This window comes from Corylus avellana, chromosome ca5, assembly GCF_901000735.1.
Source record: "Corylus avellana chromosome ca5, CavTom2PMs-1.0".
In the NCBI taxonomy this organism is placed as follows: Eukaryota; Viridiplantae; Streptophyta; class Magnoliopsida; order Fagales; family Betulaceae; genus Corylus; species Corylus avellana.
The window spans coordinates 12177847-12194276 of NC_081545.1; the positions used below are offsets into that span (position 1 = coordinate 12177847).

Here is a 16430-nt window from a genome sequence, read left to right on the forward strand (position 1 = left end):
CTACAACCCCCGCCACATGGCATACAACGAGACATTCGAGGGTCACAATCATTATTTTTCAGGGTAATTACATTTTCTCCCATCAACTACAATGTATTGTCAATTTCTCGTCAGCCTTATTGCTCGATCCTATCAGACTACTATTTTCTTCCCAAAACCCCTTTCCCTCAGTCAAACTCGTTAAATTGGATGGAATATTATCTTTTAAATGTTAAATTTCATAAAAGATAGAAATACCCCCCAAATAAAAAATTTAAACAAAAATATAAAAATATAAAATATTTTATTTTTTATTCTTTTAAAAAATGACCATCGTAGTGACCCAACGGAGGGGTGGGTCACCAAGTGACCCAATGGAGGGTCACCAAATGTACCAAGTGACCCAACGGAGGGTCACTTGTGACCTGTCGTGGGTCACCATGGGTTATTTATTTATTTATTTTTTTAAATATAATAATGATAATGATAATTTTTTATTTATAAAGTTAGGGTATTAGGTTATTTCAAAGTTTTTAACAAGTTTGACTGACGGAATTGAGGTTTTTGGAAGAAAATGATAGTATGATAGGGTCGGGCAGTAAGGTTGACGATTCATATAGAGAAATTGACAATGCATTGTAGTTGATGGAAGAAAAGGTAATTACCCCTTATTTCTATTAACTTAAGCATTGCAGGCTGTCTAGTTTCTTGGGAGTTGACATTTTTCCATTGAGTTTCTTCTAATTTTGCAAGACCCCTTGTCTTGTCCGACCAAACAAAAATCTACTTCACCAACTATGATAAATATCTATTTGACAAAATATATCAATAAAACTAATATGAAAAATGTTACATGAGTTGTAAAATCAAAGAAAATAACAAGACAAGATAAAGAGATTACAATATGTGAAACTAGTTCTTCTGCAACTATGTATGATTCTTGTCTATTATTGTGTATTTTACATACTACTCAATATTCCCTTTTATAGATATAGAATCATAATGAGAAGTTAAGGAATATGAAATGGTAGTACATAAATTAAAATGTTACATCAATATATTACATGAATGTTATAGGAATTCTAAAAGATGATATGAATATGTAGATTTTCAAGATATGAAACTAAATGATCATCTATCAAATGCATGAATGCATATCAATGTATTATATGAATGTTATAAGAATTCTAAAAAATGACATGAATGTGTAGATTTTCAAGAGATGAAACTAAATGTTCATCCACCAAATGCATAAATGCATTCATAACAATATGTATTTTAACACTTTTTTTTTTTAACACATCTTTATTCATTAATCGCCCAGAAAAAAACAAGAAAGTTATGATGTTGATATGGTATTAAAAAAAAAATGTGAAAGCATGTTATTACAAACAAAATATTTACTTCTCGCATATCCCACTTTTAAAAATTGAATTTAAGAAAAAAAAATTAATTCAATTTGTAATTTGTAATTTGTAATTTTTGTCATTTCTAAACAAGGACAAGACCGTAAAATCAGAAGAGAAAATTGCTGAGTTTGCCCTTCAGCCATGACGCGCAGGGTTTCCTAAATAACCTGCTCCTCTGTATTGATTCCACGATAAGCAAAACGCGAGACGTCTTCACCTTCTTCTTCGAAGTTCTCTCTCACATCCAATTAGAAGGTAACTATTCCTTTTTTCCTCATCGTCTTCTAGGTTGTTCACCGGCTTTCCCATTATTTATTTATTTTTGTTTTTTGAATTTATTTTTGTAGTGGACTTGTTGTAGATCTGTTGTCAGCTTTTTGTTTTGGTATTTAGGTTTTTACTTTTTGATCTAAATGTCGACGATTGATTATTGTTCTCTGCTTGTTACGGATCTAAACTCTCGATTAATTGATTGATAAATAATATTGTAATAGTTATTAATTGTGATTAAATCTCCGTCTTGTTTGATTCCGCTGATTTGAACTTTTGGATTCACGGTTCGAGTTGGCTTTTTTAAAGGAAACTCCTCCTCCGATCTATGAAATTCGTTTTAGTGCTTGATGTTTATTATTTATGCATTTATATTTTGTCAAAGTTTTATTATTCTATGTTTGATTTTTTTTTTTTTTTTTTCAAACACTGGGTTCCAAGGTGATACCTGCTTTGATTCTTTGGTTATTTTTCAAACAGTGTGTGTAATGAAAAACGTTTGTATTACATGAGAAGTGTTTGACATGAAGTCATTAGAAAGATATTGCTTGATTATTGTAATTGGTTCATCATAAAATGTTGTGTGCGTTGATGTAATTATCAATCCATTTGTCTATATGGCATAAATCCTCATATTTTCTCCTTTCACCTAACCCGCGACCCCACTGTCTTCAATTCCAACGCCCTCCAATTCCCTATTTCCTCCTTTAAGTACTCCAAATCGGTTTCAAGTCGCACCAAGTTCTAGGTGATTTTTTGCCTGGGACTGAAGTCTGAGTTAGTGTGTATCGGTGTGGCTGTGCGCGTGGGTTCGGTTAGTTCTAGTGCTTTGATACCACTTGTAACAATTCTATAGATTGTATACGAATTGAAGTGTAGATGATGATGAATGAGAATGGAAAAGAAATGAAATTGATGAAGAAATTGTGATTGCTAAATTGAAAGGTGGACAATTCGAGGAGTCTTTTCCCTCCAAGAACAATTACATCAATAAGCCTATCTCTCCTCTCAGCCCTCGGGCTTCTTATACATGCCTACCCTCAATAGTGCATGTGCAATCCAACGATAAAGCTTCTACAACAAGCCACTAACCCTTTACAAAAGCCTACCGACTTATACATAAAACATAACATCCATCTACCCAAAATGACATGTGCCAATTATTAGCATCTAAAATCTTCACTTGCCTGTAGCTGTTCTCCTCGCTTACTAGTTGACTACCACGTAACTGGAGTTTCCTCCTCTTTGAAACAGCCTTGCTACTTTCCTCTTTCAGCTATAGCATTTGCCACACCAAGAACGTCATTTCTTCCTTTATAACATCCTACCGTTGCAGTGCTTGTGACATTACTCCCCCCCTTTTAGAACACCTTGCCCACAAGGTGTGGGTAAGATTGTTTCAAGCTATGGAACTCCTCCCATGTAGCATCGTCTGCTGATTGACCCGCCCATTGAACAAGCAATTCGCTGACTGAACGGTGGTTCTTTGGTCAGCATCTTCGAGCTAGCACCGCCACGGGTTCGGGCTGAATAACTCCATTGAAATCCACTGGAGGAAGCTTTAGAATGGCAGAACTATTCGATCCCAACTAGGGTTTATGTTGCGACACATGGAACACTGGATGGATTTGAGTTGCCACTAGTAAATCCAGCTCATATGCTACTTCACCCACCTTACGTATGATTGTGAAAGGCCCATAGAATCTTGGAGAGAGTTTTAATGCTTTGCGGGTGCCACTGCCCACTGATGTCTGCCTATAGGGTTGAAGACGAAGGTAAACTTGCTGATCAACCTCAAATTTCCTTTCACTTCTATGTAAATCAGCATACTTCATTATTTGCTGTGCTTGCTGCTAGGCCAAGATTTGTTCACGGTTGCGATCTACCACCACTAGAATCACTGAATGACCTTGAGAGAGGGGTAATCCTTCTACAAAATCAATGGTAGTGTCTGTCTAAACTCGTGTAGGAATTGGAAGAGTTTGAAGTAACCCAGCAGGAGAAATATTCTTGTGTTTATTCTGCTGACATACTTCAAATTCCCTTATAAACTTTTTGATGTCTTTCCGCATACCTTTCCAATAAAAATCTTTCTTAGCCCTATGTAAGGTTCTTTCATACCCTGAATGACCAGCCATATTGTCAATGTGCACAAGGTGCAATATCTGATTCTCAAGGAGTGGAGACCTATATTGATTTTATTCTTATAGAGGAGAAGACCATCCTTGAGGGAGAATTTATGAGTATCTAACTCATTATTGTACCACTTTTCAAGTATCTGTTTTAATTTTCTATCTTCCTTATAATGGTTTTTAAGTCTTCCACCCAACTTGAAGTAGGGACTAATAACAATGATAATTAAAGATATTTCAGAGTCCCAACCTTCTCTTCTAGACAAGGCATCCGCAACTCTATTGTCCACCCCTTTCTTGTATTCAATTGTAAAATCATAGTCGAGAGTGATCCATTTCTATTGGAAAGGAGTTCCAACCTATTGTTCCAACAAGAATTTCAGGCTTTGTTGGTTTGTCTTGACAATAAACGATTGATCCAAAAGATAAGGCCTCCATTTTTGGATAGCCGTGACTAGAGCAAACATTTCTTTCTCATGTGTGGACATGTGAATAGCTTTCCCTTTTAGTGTTTTACTCATGTAAGCAATAGGCCTCTTGGCCTGCATCAACACTGCAACAATTCCCAACCCATTGGCATCACACTCAATAAGAAAGGGTTGAGAGAAATTTGGCAAGGCTAGGACAGGGGCTCGAGTCATAGCAGTCTTGAGGTCATGAAATGCTTGCCTTGCTGAATCATCCCAACAAAAAGAATTTTTCTTTAACATTGCTATCAAGGGTGCAACAATAGAACCATACCCCTTTATAAATTTGCTGTAGTACCCTCTCGAACCCAAAATACCTCTTAAGGACTTTAAGGTTTTAGGGAATGGCCAATCCACCATAGCTTGAATCTTGTCTGGATTAGCACACACTCCTTGTTCAGAAACTGTGTCCAAATAATCCACTTCAGCACACCCAAAAGGACACTTTAGCAAACAACTGGTTTTGTCTTTAAATGTTCAAAGTTATCTGCAAATGTTAGAAAGGTGGTTAGAAAGAGATTTTGAAAGAGATCTTGAGGAGCTTTTGAGGAAAAGGAGGTATGGGAGGTGGTAAAAGGCATGGATGGTGATAAGGCACCAGGTTCAGATGGCTTCTCCATGGCTTTTTTTCAAGCTTGTTGGGGTGTAGTTAAACATGATGTTATGGCGGTTTTTGTTGAGTTCCATCGTAGACGTCAATTGGTGAAGAGCTTGAATGCAACTTTTATTTCCTTAGTACAGAAAAGGCGGATGCGGTGGAAATGAAGGACTTTCGGCCCATTAGCTTGGTGGGAGGGGTGTACAAAATTGTTTATAAGGCTCTTGCCAATAGGATGAGAACTGTTTTGGGTAAGATCATATCCTACTCTCAAAATGCTTTCATCGGGGGTTGTCAAATCCTAGATTCGGTTCTCATTGCAAATGAATGTGTGGATAGTCGCATGAAATCAGGGGTGCTAGGTGTTCTTTGTAAATTGGACTTGGAAAAGGCTTATGACCATGTAAATTGGGACTTTGTTTTGTATTTGCTGCATAGCTGCAGATTTGGTGAGAGGTGGAGGGCTTGGATAGAGTGGTGTATTACGTCGGTAAGATTTTTCATTCTTGTGAATGGTTCTCCAGAAGATTTCTTTAACAGTTCGAGGAGAATTCGGCAAGGCTCTCTCTCCGTTACTTTTTGTGCTTGTTATGGAGGCCTTGAGTAAGATGGTGAATGCGATGGTTGACCAAGGTCTTTTGACTAGTTTCTTGGTGGGAGATAGGGTCTTCTCGGAGTTGGTGGTTTCTCACTCTTTATTTGCTGATGATACTTTAATTTTTTGTAAAGCTTCTCTCGAGCAAATCCGGTATGTGCGTCTCATTCTCTTATGTTTTAAAGCTGTTTCGGGTTTGAGAGTTAATCTTGGAAAGTAAAAAATTGTGGCTATTGGTGAGGTGGAGAACGTTGGGGTTTTAGCTAATATCCTTGGGTGTAGTGTTGCCGATTTGCCTACAAAGTATTTGGGTCTCCCTCTTGGGGTGCCGTATAATGATACGGTTATGTGGAATGATGTGATCGAAAAGATGGAGCGTTAGATGGCAGGTTGGAAGAGAATGTATCTCTCTAAAGGAGGTCGTTTAACTCTCATTAAGAGTACGTTGACTAATTTTTCGACTTACTTTTTGTCTGTACTTCCGATTCCTATAAGTGTAGCTAAAAAGCTTGAGAAAGTCCAAAGAGATTTCTTGTGGGGTGGGATGGGAGATGAGCCTAAGTTGTATCTTGTAAATTGGAACCAAGTCTATCGTCCCCTGCGCTATGGTGGTCTTGCCATTCGAAAGTTGCATCAGTTTAATCAAGCTCTCTTGGGGAAATGGCTTTGGAGATATGCGAATGAGAGTGAGGCTCTTTGGTGCAAGGTTATCAAAGCTAAGTATGAAGACTAGGAAGGTGGGTGGTGCTTGAAGGAGGCTTCGGGTTCTCATGGTGTGGGCTTATGGAAGCATATTCGACAAGGTTGGAACTTCTTTGCCAAAGGTATTCGGTTTGAGGTGGGGGTGGGTTCGAAAGTTCGTTTCTGGCATGATATTTGGTGTGGGGAAATTCTTTGAAGCATGCCTTCCCGTCCTTGTTCAGTATCGCTAGAAACAAAGAGGCTTGGGTGAAGGATAACTTTACTTGGAGGAATGGGGTTGTTGAGTGGAATGTCATTTTTGTGGTCCGTCCAGGATTGGGAGATGGATTTGGTTTTTCCTTTCTTTGACCGGTTGTACTCTTGCAAGATTTCCATAGGTACTGTGGATCGTATTCGCTGGTCTTCATCCAAGAAAGGCAAGTTCGAGGTAAAGTCGCTCTTCAAGGCCTTGTCCAATTTTGACCTAGAGGTGTTTCCTTGGAAGAGCATTTGGCGTACTAAGGTACCTCTGCGTGTGGCTTTTTTCGGGTAGACCGCGGCCCTTGGCAAAATTTTGACTCACGATAATTTGCGTAAGAGGAACCTTGTGGTAGTGGAGTGGTGTTGTATGTGCAAGAAGACCGGAGAGTCAGTCGATCATCTTCTTCTCCATTGTGAGATCGCAAGTGCGCTTTGGCATACTATGTTTAGTCAGTTTGGGTTGCGTTGGGTCATGCCTTGCAGGGTGAGGGACTTGTTCGATTGCTGGTGGTTGGGAGGACGTTCTCGAAGCGAGGTAGTGTGGAAGATGATTCCTTTGTGTCTTATGTGGTGTATATGGAACGAAAGAAATGCTAGATGTTTTGAGAACTCCACTAGGACTATAGAGGAGCTGACTCATCTTTTCTTCTTTACTCTTTACTCTTGGACGGCCGCTTGGCTAGCTCCTTTGGTGATTAGTTTTTCTGACTTCCTATTTCATTTTTCTCCCTTTTAGGCGCTCTCTTTTTATACTTCCCGTGTATGTGGGTTGCGCCCCTCTGCGCTTTTGATATATATCATTATTACTTATAAAAAAAAAAGTTATCTGCAAATGTTTCTTGTGGGTTTCCAAATCCCTACTATACACTAGTATATCATCAAAAAGCACTAGTATAAACTTCCCGAGATAGGGATTAAAAATGTGGTTCATAATAAGGCTTTGAAAAGTGGAGAGGGTAGTAGTAAGCCCGAAAGGAATTACTCATAGTGGCCCTCATGAGTGCGAAATGCAGTGTTAGGAATATCCTCCTTTACTATAATTTGATGATAACATATCTTAAATCCCAAAGTTCATCTAGAAGCTCATCTACAACAGGTATAGGAAATTTGTCCTTAATTGTTACTTGATTCAGCGATTTGTAGTCCATACACATCCTCTAGGTACCATCTCCCTTCCTTACTAACAAGACTGGAGGTGAGAAAGGACTATGGGTATGTTTGATTAGTCCAGAATCCAGCAGCTCTTTCACAATCTTTTCTATCTCTTCCTTTTGATAGAAAGGACAATGGTAAGGCCTCATAGAAATATGCTGCACTCCTTTGAGAGGGATGGAGTGGTCATGAGACCGAGTTGGTGGTAGCCCCTTTGGCTCATAGAACACATCCTCATAAGTTTTCAAGATTTGTGCCGAAGGACCCTGCAATGAGGTATTCTCTTTGCTACCAATTAATTGTAAAAACACTCCTTTCCTCTCCTTCTTTGAGAGTTTAAAGGATTCTCCATCTTCTAAGCTAACACTAGGCCCTTTTTCTAAGCCTTGTAGTAAACAACTCTTTCCGTTTTGGGTTTGGTTAGTTCAAATCTCATTGTTGTAAACAATGCCAACCCAAATAGCAGTTGCAAAAGTATTTCACGCAAAGCCATTGCTTTAATTTCTGGCTCTACTCTTTGTACGTGCCCTAACAACGATGAGTGACCTCTTTATGGAAGAGGAGAGCTTTAGCTGGACCATTGTTGATTGAGAAACTTTTAGATAGAAGTTTTAGAGAAAGACAGATTGGGAGATTTGAACGCACCGAACCCACGAGGACAGGAACCGCGCCACCCCGACACACTGACTTAGAACCGAACGAACCGAACCCCGATACACGGTCATATCTAGTGATTACAATATCGGATGAAAGCAATCTTTGTGGCATTGGAAAGTTTATTCAAAGGGCTACAAAGTCATTTTTTGAAGATTTTCCAATGTCAACATTTACCAGGTCAAAACCGGTCACCAATAGAAGTTTATCAATCTGGTTTGGGAAGCTCGATGGATGTCTTGGTCGAACCTAGATCACTTGAGGTGATGCAAGCAGCTCCATGCAAAAACCCGAGAATGGTTTATTAGATTTTATTCGCATTTAAAAATTAGAGTTTTGTCGTACTAACCCACGATTCGATCGACTGAGTTGCAGCAGAGTAATTTTGTTGTCTTCTATTTTTAGGGCCTAAGATCCAATTTTCTAGTTAAGCTTGATAAGGATGACCTGACCGTCCGGCATGTTGTTTTATCAGTTTTCTATCAATGAGAATACTCCAAGGAGGGTTTTTCTTTAGTTTTCCTACAAATCCTTGATTCTCGGTTTGTGAAAGAGTTGTACGTTGTGTGATATTTTTAAATCTGCGAACCAATATGCCTTGCTATATGTGTTTGTTTCAGCAATGCTAAAAGTGAGATCCGTGAAAGTAAGCTCAGTTTGGATCCATTATCTAATTTAGTTTGGATCAAATTCCCTCATTGTGCTTACTTTCATGGATCTCATTTTTAGCATTACTGAAACAAACACAATTGATGTAGTGCGACATAGTGGTTCGCAGATTTAACAATATCACACAACATAGCCAAGAAGAATCAATGATTTGTAGGAAAACTAAAGAAAAACTCTCCTTGGAGTATTGTTATTGATAGAAAACTGATAAAACAACATACTGGACAGTAAGGCCATCCTTATCAAGCTTAATTAGAAAATAGGATCTCAGGCCCTGAAAATGGAAGTCAACACAATTACTCTGCTGCAACTCGGTCGATCGAATTTGGGTTAATATGACAAAACTCTAATTTTTAAATGCGAAAAAATCCTAAAACCCTAATGAACCGAGCTTCCCAAGCCAAATTGATGAACTTCTATTGATGACCGGTTTTGACCTAGTAAAGGTTGAAATTGAAAAATCTTCATAAAAAATGACTTTGTAGTAGCCCCTTGAATAAACTTTCCAATGCTACCAAGATTGTTTTCATCCAATATTGTAGTCACAAGATATGACGTTTGAGTAGAACTGGTCTGCATCAATAGTGAATTAGCTCATGAATAAGAATCTCTATAATTCTGCAATCCCTAGAAACTTATCATAGTTGAAAGCAGAGTATGTATGCCTGTTTATGTGTAACTGTGTTGTGTGCGCGGTTTCAATTAGCATATTAATCTCTTGTTTCTAAAATTTTGACCTTTGTTTTCCTATGAACTTTATTTATTTTGTTGTCAGTGCTTGACTCCATTTTTGTTCCTTTAAATATATGGAGAATTTAGTTGACAGGACTGATAATCTGTTTCTGTATAATTAATCATGTCAATCCTTATGTTGATAACCTTTTAGCAGTTTATGGGGAGCTTAGTTTAATTTTTTAGCAGATTAAATGTAAAATCTTGGGAAAGACGGGATTGTTTGTTGTTTTGGGAGATTGTTAAATGTATTTATTTAAGACTTAAGAGGCACCTATATGAATGAAGCTGTTGGTTGAGCAGGCAATTAAGAAGCAAGAGCTTAATCATTTCCTACAACCATGTCCCTCAACACTGGAATGAGGTCGTGTGCCAAGTTATTGAGGTCTTCAGGAGCAATTCTGCCAAACTCAGGTTCGTTTGATGCCATTTATTGGTTCTTAATGCATCTGCAATGTCAATTTTTGTAATGGAAAATACTGTACATGAACCTGTAGTTTTCTATTTCTTTTGTGTCTTATGTTATAATTAAGCACATAGACAGTATTATATCATTTGATATTTGAAAAAGAAAAAGAAACTTGAATTCATGCAGATTTTTATTTGCCTTGAGGCTCATGTATGTATGTATTAGCCAATGAATTAATCATATTCTGAAATAACTTCCCTTAAAATCCTGTATGCTAAGACTCTTTGGACAAATGTTGTGTGCAAACCTAGCTAATCATATTGCAAAAACTGTTTGAATGATATATCACTCACTAATTTTTATGGTTTCTTGTTGTGAAGCAAAATATTTGATTTTGGATTCCATCAAACTAAGATTTAAAAGAAGCATGCTTTGCAGTTCTCAGTTGAATTTTGACACAACCATAAAATTGGGTAGCATAGAGTGCCTACAGTTTACAGATACTAGCGAATACTCCAGAAATATATGTTTTTATTCCTACCTATTCAGGATGCATTCAAATCTTTGAACCAAGACTGTTGTAGATTAGCTGACTACTTTATAATTCTTTAGAGGCTAGTATTTGTAGGTTTCTTGAAAGGATGTGAGACCATGACGTTAACTTGTAATCTGTTGTGGTTTGTTATGGGTGTCTAGTTTGTCAAAATCCCAGATCTTTGGACATAGAGGGCTCATTTGGCATTGCCTTTAGGGGCTAAAAAGCAAAAGCATTAACAAACAACTCAAAAACACAAAATATTCAAAACTACTACTTTCACTTTTATGTCACATCACAGCCAAAAAGCAAAAAACACATTTTAAAAAGCATCGTCAAACGAACTAAGATGTGGAAAATTGTCAAAATGCCAAATTCTTTAATGCTTGTCCATGTTACTAAACTAGAACAATGACCTTTTTTCTTTTTAAAATTTTTTTTTATAAATTTCTGCCAGCAAATAGGGGTTTCCACTCGACCGGGGTGAAGAGAATGGGAGGAGGACATGGTCATGATGAACCATACTACCTGCATGCCAAACACATGTATAACTTGGACAGGATGAAATACCAGGCTTTGAAAATGAGCCTTGGAGTGTTTACTGCGTTCAGCATTGGTGTGGGTGTTCCAGTCTTTGCTGTCGTATTCCAGCAAAAGAAAACGGCTTCTGGCTGAGAATCCTGCCTTCTGATAGCAATAAGAGATGCAGCATCCCCCACAATTGTTTGGGTTTTTATCTGAAATTTGTCACATTGCCTCCTGTAAGGACGTATTTCGAATGTCAAATACATGGGACAGCCTCCTTTTCATAAATGTGTGGTGAGACTATTCATCGCTTGGTGTGGATGTGATGTGTTGCATCACCAATCACTTCTCTTTTGCTTTATAGTTCAGTTGTACCTCTCTTTATGCTTAGTGCAACATTAATTTGCTTTTTGATTCAAAAGAAGAAAAAGTATTTTATATTTTAATTAGCTTCGGACTATGATCATATTGATATATTCCAACTTACTATGATCACGAGGCACTTGGGAGGAAAATCATATTCCAACTTACTATAATCATGAGGCACTTGGGGGGAGTTTTCTAATGAATTAATTTACCTAAGTTTCTTGGTAGAGTTGGGCCAGAAGCAGCTGGCTCCAGTGGCGCAATTTCTCCCACATACCTTTCTTAGGGGAGGCAACAAATATTAAACATGAAGTTCATCATCAATCTTGTCCCCATTACCATCCTCAGGATTTCATATGCTCGGTTCAGAGATAAACTTCACCAAGTAAAATTGTTGTGTTTGTAAAGGATTAACCAGAGAGAGATGGCATTGAAAAAAAACAAAACAGAGAGAGATGGGTGGTAGGTTGGAGGAACAGTTGCTTTGAAAAGTTCCGAATTTCGACATTGAAAATCTATCTGATAATTTATTGCTTCGCTTCAAGTGTGGTGACTGTAATACGATGTCGTTTACCTTTTATTGAATTTGGACCACAAGTTATTTTAACTGCAGCTGTGCATGTAAGCCGGATCCTTTCCCTAAAGTTACATTGTCCCTCCAACCATGAAAATATCCTTAATAAAAGAAAAAAATTCAAAAATCAAAAATCAAGGTATGAAATTTAAAAATCGAATTTATTTGAGTATTTTTGTTTTATTAAAAAAAAAAATTAAGATAATTTTTCTCTTTTTGATGGCCTTGGGGATATTGTCATTTTTTTGGTAGTTTAGAAGAAATTATCGTAATTGAAAGTTTGGGGGAGAGAGACATTGTCAATTGAATAGTAATTTGAGGGAAGTGGGGTATGTGGACTTTTTCCTTTTTATTATATTTATTATATTAATGAGAAAAACTGATGATACATGTACAAATAAATAGAAGCTGCTCGTGATTGTACAATAAATGTGCAGCAAATCAATTCCAAATAAAATGGAATTGATTTATTACAGAATCACTCAATAATAATGGGCTATCCTTAAGTAATACATTTGTGAATCAGTGTGTATCCTTGAGGAAATGCATTTCATTTTCTGTTTTGGTAGTAGTGGGAGAGGAGAGTGCAATTATGTTATATGTGTTCTGGTACTGTAGCTGTTGGATTTGGATTGCCATTCTTATTCGTAATTGACAAATGAGCTGGTGATTGACCATGACTTGTGCATGACAGAGTAGCTGCTATATTGGCATTGTCTTCAAGTATGGCAACTGCTGGGTTGGTTTGAGTAGATAGCTTAACAAGCCGGACGGCAAGGCCGAAATTAGGGGCTGGACGGGTCATGTCAAAGTTAGGATTTGACCCTTTATTCATGTTTTGGCCCTTCCAATAACAAATTGTTTTTAGTTCAAATGGTACTTTCTTCTCTTGCATTTGTAATAAGATGGATTGTAACACCTCAACTTTAAGCTCATAATAGATTTACATGTTAGATTTGAGGATGGGTTAGAGGTGCAGGCTTGACTTGTCGGGTCCAAGACAGCTTAGTAAAAATGGATTAAAAGCCCAAGAATGAGTCAATAAAATTTAATTGTATTTATAAGTTTCAAATATTTTATTTGAATATTTAAATATTAGATAATTACAAAATTTAAAAGATTTCACAATATCATGTAAATATATGGTAATGCAATTTGTTGACAATTTCTGTTTTAAAATTTGAGTTTAAAATCTAAAGCAATAAGATAAAGACTGGGAATTCAAATTTTATTAAATCTACACGTTAGTTTATGAAAGCATATGTAATTTTTGAAAATATCTTATCCTCATTATCTTGTAACTACAAACTTTTAAATTTAAATTCCTAGAAGCTATCTAAATGGATTAAACCACCTGCTACAACTCACCCACGTTCTCTCATTAACTCACAAATACGTTTCTCCATTTCTTCTGTTCTCTTTTGTTATTTAGATCAATATATCTTCATCTACTAATGAAATATGGATTAAACCACCTGCTACAACTCACCTACTAATGAAATATCTTCATCAATATATTTTTTTAGATATTTTTGTGGTTTGTAAACTTACATAATTAGATTTATAGAAATTGTTATTCGGATTTTAGAAATAAAAGATATAAATATATATAGATATATGGAATATGAAGCATTCGGTTGTGTACAGATTATTAACATTTCTTGTAAGAAAAAAACATGTGAGGACCGAATTGGGTATAGAGGAAATACGTGCTGTTTTGTCATTAAGGAACCACATATATATATATATATATATATATATATATATATAGCATGTAAATTTCAATAAGGGTATAGATATGCTGAAAGGATATATATATATATATATATACATATATATATATATATAGCATACGTAAATGCACAAGGGTATAGATATACTGAAAAAGGATGTTACTTGTTATCAGATTTTATTCTTTTAGAACCATGAAGTTTCGGTTAAGTAGTCTTGATTCATAATACTTTACTGCAAAAGGTGTAAGTATGATAAACTATACAAAAATATTTCTTAAATTATTTAACTATAAGCATACTATACGTTACTGCAATGGGTTTAAATGAATTAAAGAAATATGAGTCACTACAAAAAACATGCAGTTTATTGATGCGGCAAACAATAATTTATATTTCCACGTCAATAAATTTGAAGGTGTCATTTTAACACATCAAAAATTTTTGACGTGTCATTTTAGCACGTCAAAATTTACAATTAATTATAATTATAATTAGGTATTAACTCATAGCAAAAATATGTATTAAAAAAAAAAATAATGTAGTGATTTAATTTTAATGGGCAGGAAAAATTAATTTTAATTGGATAGAAAAATTTATTTTATCATATTAGTATAAATTAATTGGTATATATGTATACATATATATCACATGCGTGCCAATTAATATCACATGTATATATATATATATGTTTGTTATATATATATATATATATATATATATATATATATATATAATTAATTAATATAATCAATTAGTCTAGTAATATTAATATCTAGAATATTAAATTATTTATTATTTTAATTAGTTTTAAGTATATTGTATGGATAATGTGTTATATAAGATGAAAAAAATGATATAATAGAATAAATAAATGATATATATTAAAATTTAAAACTTTAAAAATTTAAGTTGGTATTTTTGCCGTGTCACATGTCATTATTAGACACATCAAAAAATTTAATTAACTATAATTAAAATTAATTAGGTTGTAAAAAATTAAGATTTGAATTGGTATGAAAAATTAATTTTATCATATTAGTATAAATTAATTGGTATATACGTATATATCACATGCATGCCAATTAGCTAGTATCATAATCATACTATTGTACCATTAATATTATTACATGCATGCATATGAATCAAACATTTCATTAATATGATATGATATGAAATTATCATGCATAAATCATTCTAGTAATATTAATTAATGTCATAAACAAATTAATTTTTACAAAATATATAGGACATACATAATGCATTTATTTTATAAGACTCGCAAACCCCACATCAACTTGGCTAACATAGAATACAATGTTCACTGAGTAGATTATTGAGCCCTCACGAAAAAATGAATTTTATTATCTGTACATCTAGAATATTAATTTATTTATTCTCTAATTAGTTTTAAGTATATTGTATGGATAATGTGCTATATAAGAGAAAAAAATGATATAAATTAAGTAAATAAATGATATAAATTTAAATTTTAAAGTTTTAAAATTTGAAAGTACTAAAAAATGAAAAAATGGTCTTGACGTGTCACATGTGGACACATCAAGAAGTTTTGACATGCCACATGTGCACGTCAAGAGCTTCTTGACGTGTCTGTTTTGACAAGTCAAGAAGCTCCCTCGGGAAGGCGCATCCAGCTGCCTTCCCGAGCTTTTCCTTTTTTTTTTTTTTTTTTTTTCTTCTTCCCTCTCTTTCTTTCTCTCCCCCGCGCAACTCAACCTGCAAACCCAAATCATCCGCCATTTTTTTTTCTCGATCAGCCCTCTACAACATTTCTCTCACCCGCATCCTCTCTCTCAGCCCGGCCGTTCTCCCTCTTTTTCACGTTGTCTCTCTCTCTCTCGGTGGTTCTCTCTCTCACCGGTGCCCATCACCGCCGCTGCTCACTTCGGTGACCATGCGTTCTCCGATCGACTCTCGAAAATCAGGTATATATATACCTGATTTAATCTATATATATATACACACACACAGTGGGTTAAGAGAGCAGGGATAGATTATATATATATAAATAAAAAAATTATATAAATATGCAATTTACAGTGTATATTATTATATATTGTTGATGTAGTTATATTAGCAAATTCTTTCTACATGTTAGCTAATTAACTTATTTGCTTAAGATATATGTTTTGTATTGCTTGTTTGACATATATGTTTTGTATATGATGAAAATATTGTTTAATGTATTTGCATGCATGTATGCAAAATTACGTACCCTCATAGCTTGAAATTAGTTTTTTATGGTTAATTTATGTTTAGATTTTGTAAATTTAATTTATGTTGAGATTTTGTAAATTTAGAATAAGTATGTAAATGCTAAGAACGAAAAAAGAGAGTAAAAAACAACTAACATAGGTGGCTAGATTTATTTTATTTACACTTCCCATACAAATGCATAAATGTTATAATAAACGGGAAAAAGAAAACCAACATTTAACCTAGCTAGCTATATCTAATTTATCTAGGGTCTTCATATATAAAAAATTAATTTAGGTCTTACAAATTTTGATTATGTAAATGTCATAAAAAACGAAAACAAAAAAATTACAACAAATAAGATAGCCACATATATTGTATCTAGGGCCCCCATGTGTAACTAATGTATTTAAATTTGGACCTTAATTTTGTTTAGGTTTTGCAAATTTAGATTATGTAGATGTTATAATTAAAA

At 35.0% G+C, this 16430-nt stretch overlaps 1 protein-coding gene across 1 annotated transcript; it reads left to right on the forward strand.

Moving 5' to 3' along the window:
• The first annotated feature begins 1534 nt into the window (after positions 1 to 1534).
• LOC132181482 (uncharacterized) lies at positions 1535 to 11517 on the forward strand. The gene is made up of 3 exons (XM_059594727.1): positions 1535 to 1643; positions 9903 to 10013; positions 11001 to 11517. Exons 2-3 carry the CDS (start codon positions 9941 to 9943, stop codon positions 11216 to 11218), a joined length of 291 nt encoding a protein of 96 aa, XP_059450710.1. The 5' UTR covers positions 1535 to 1643; positions 9903 to 9940; the 3' UTR covers positions 11219 to 11517.
• Positions 11518 to 16430: the final 4913 nt, after the last annotated feature.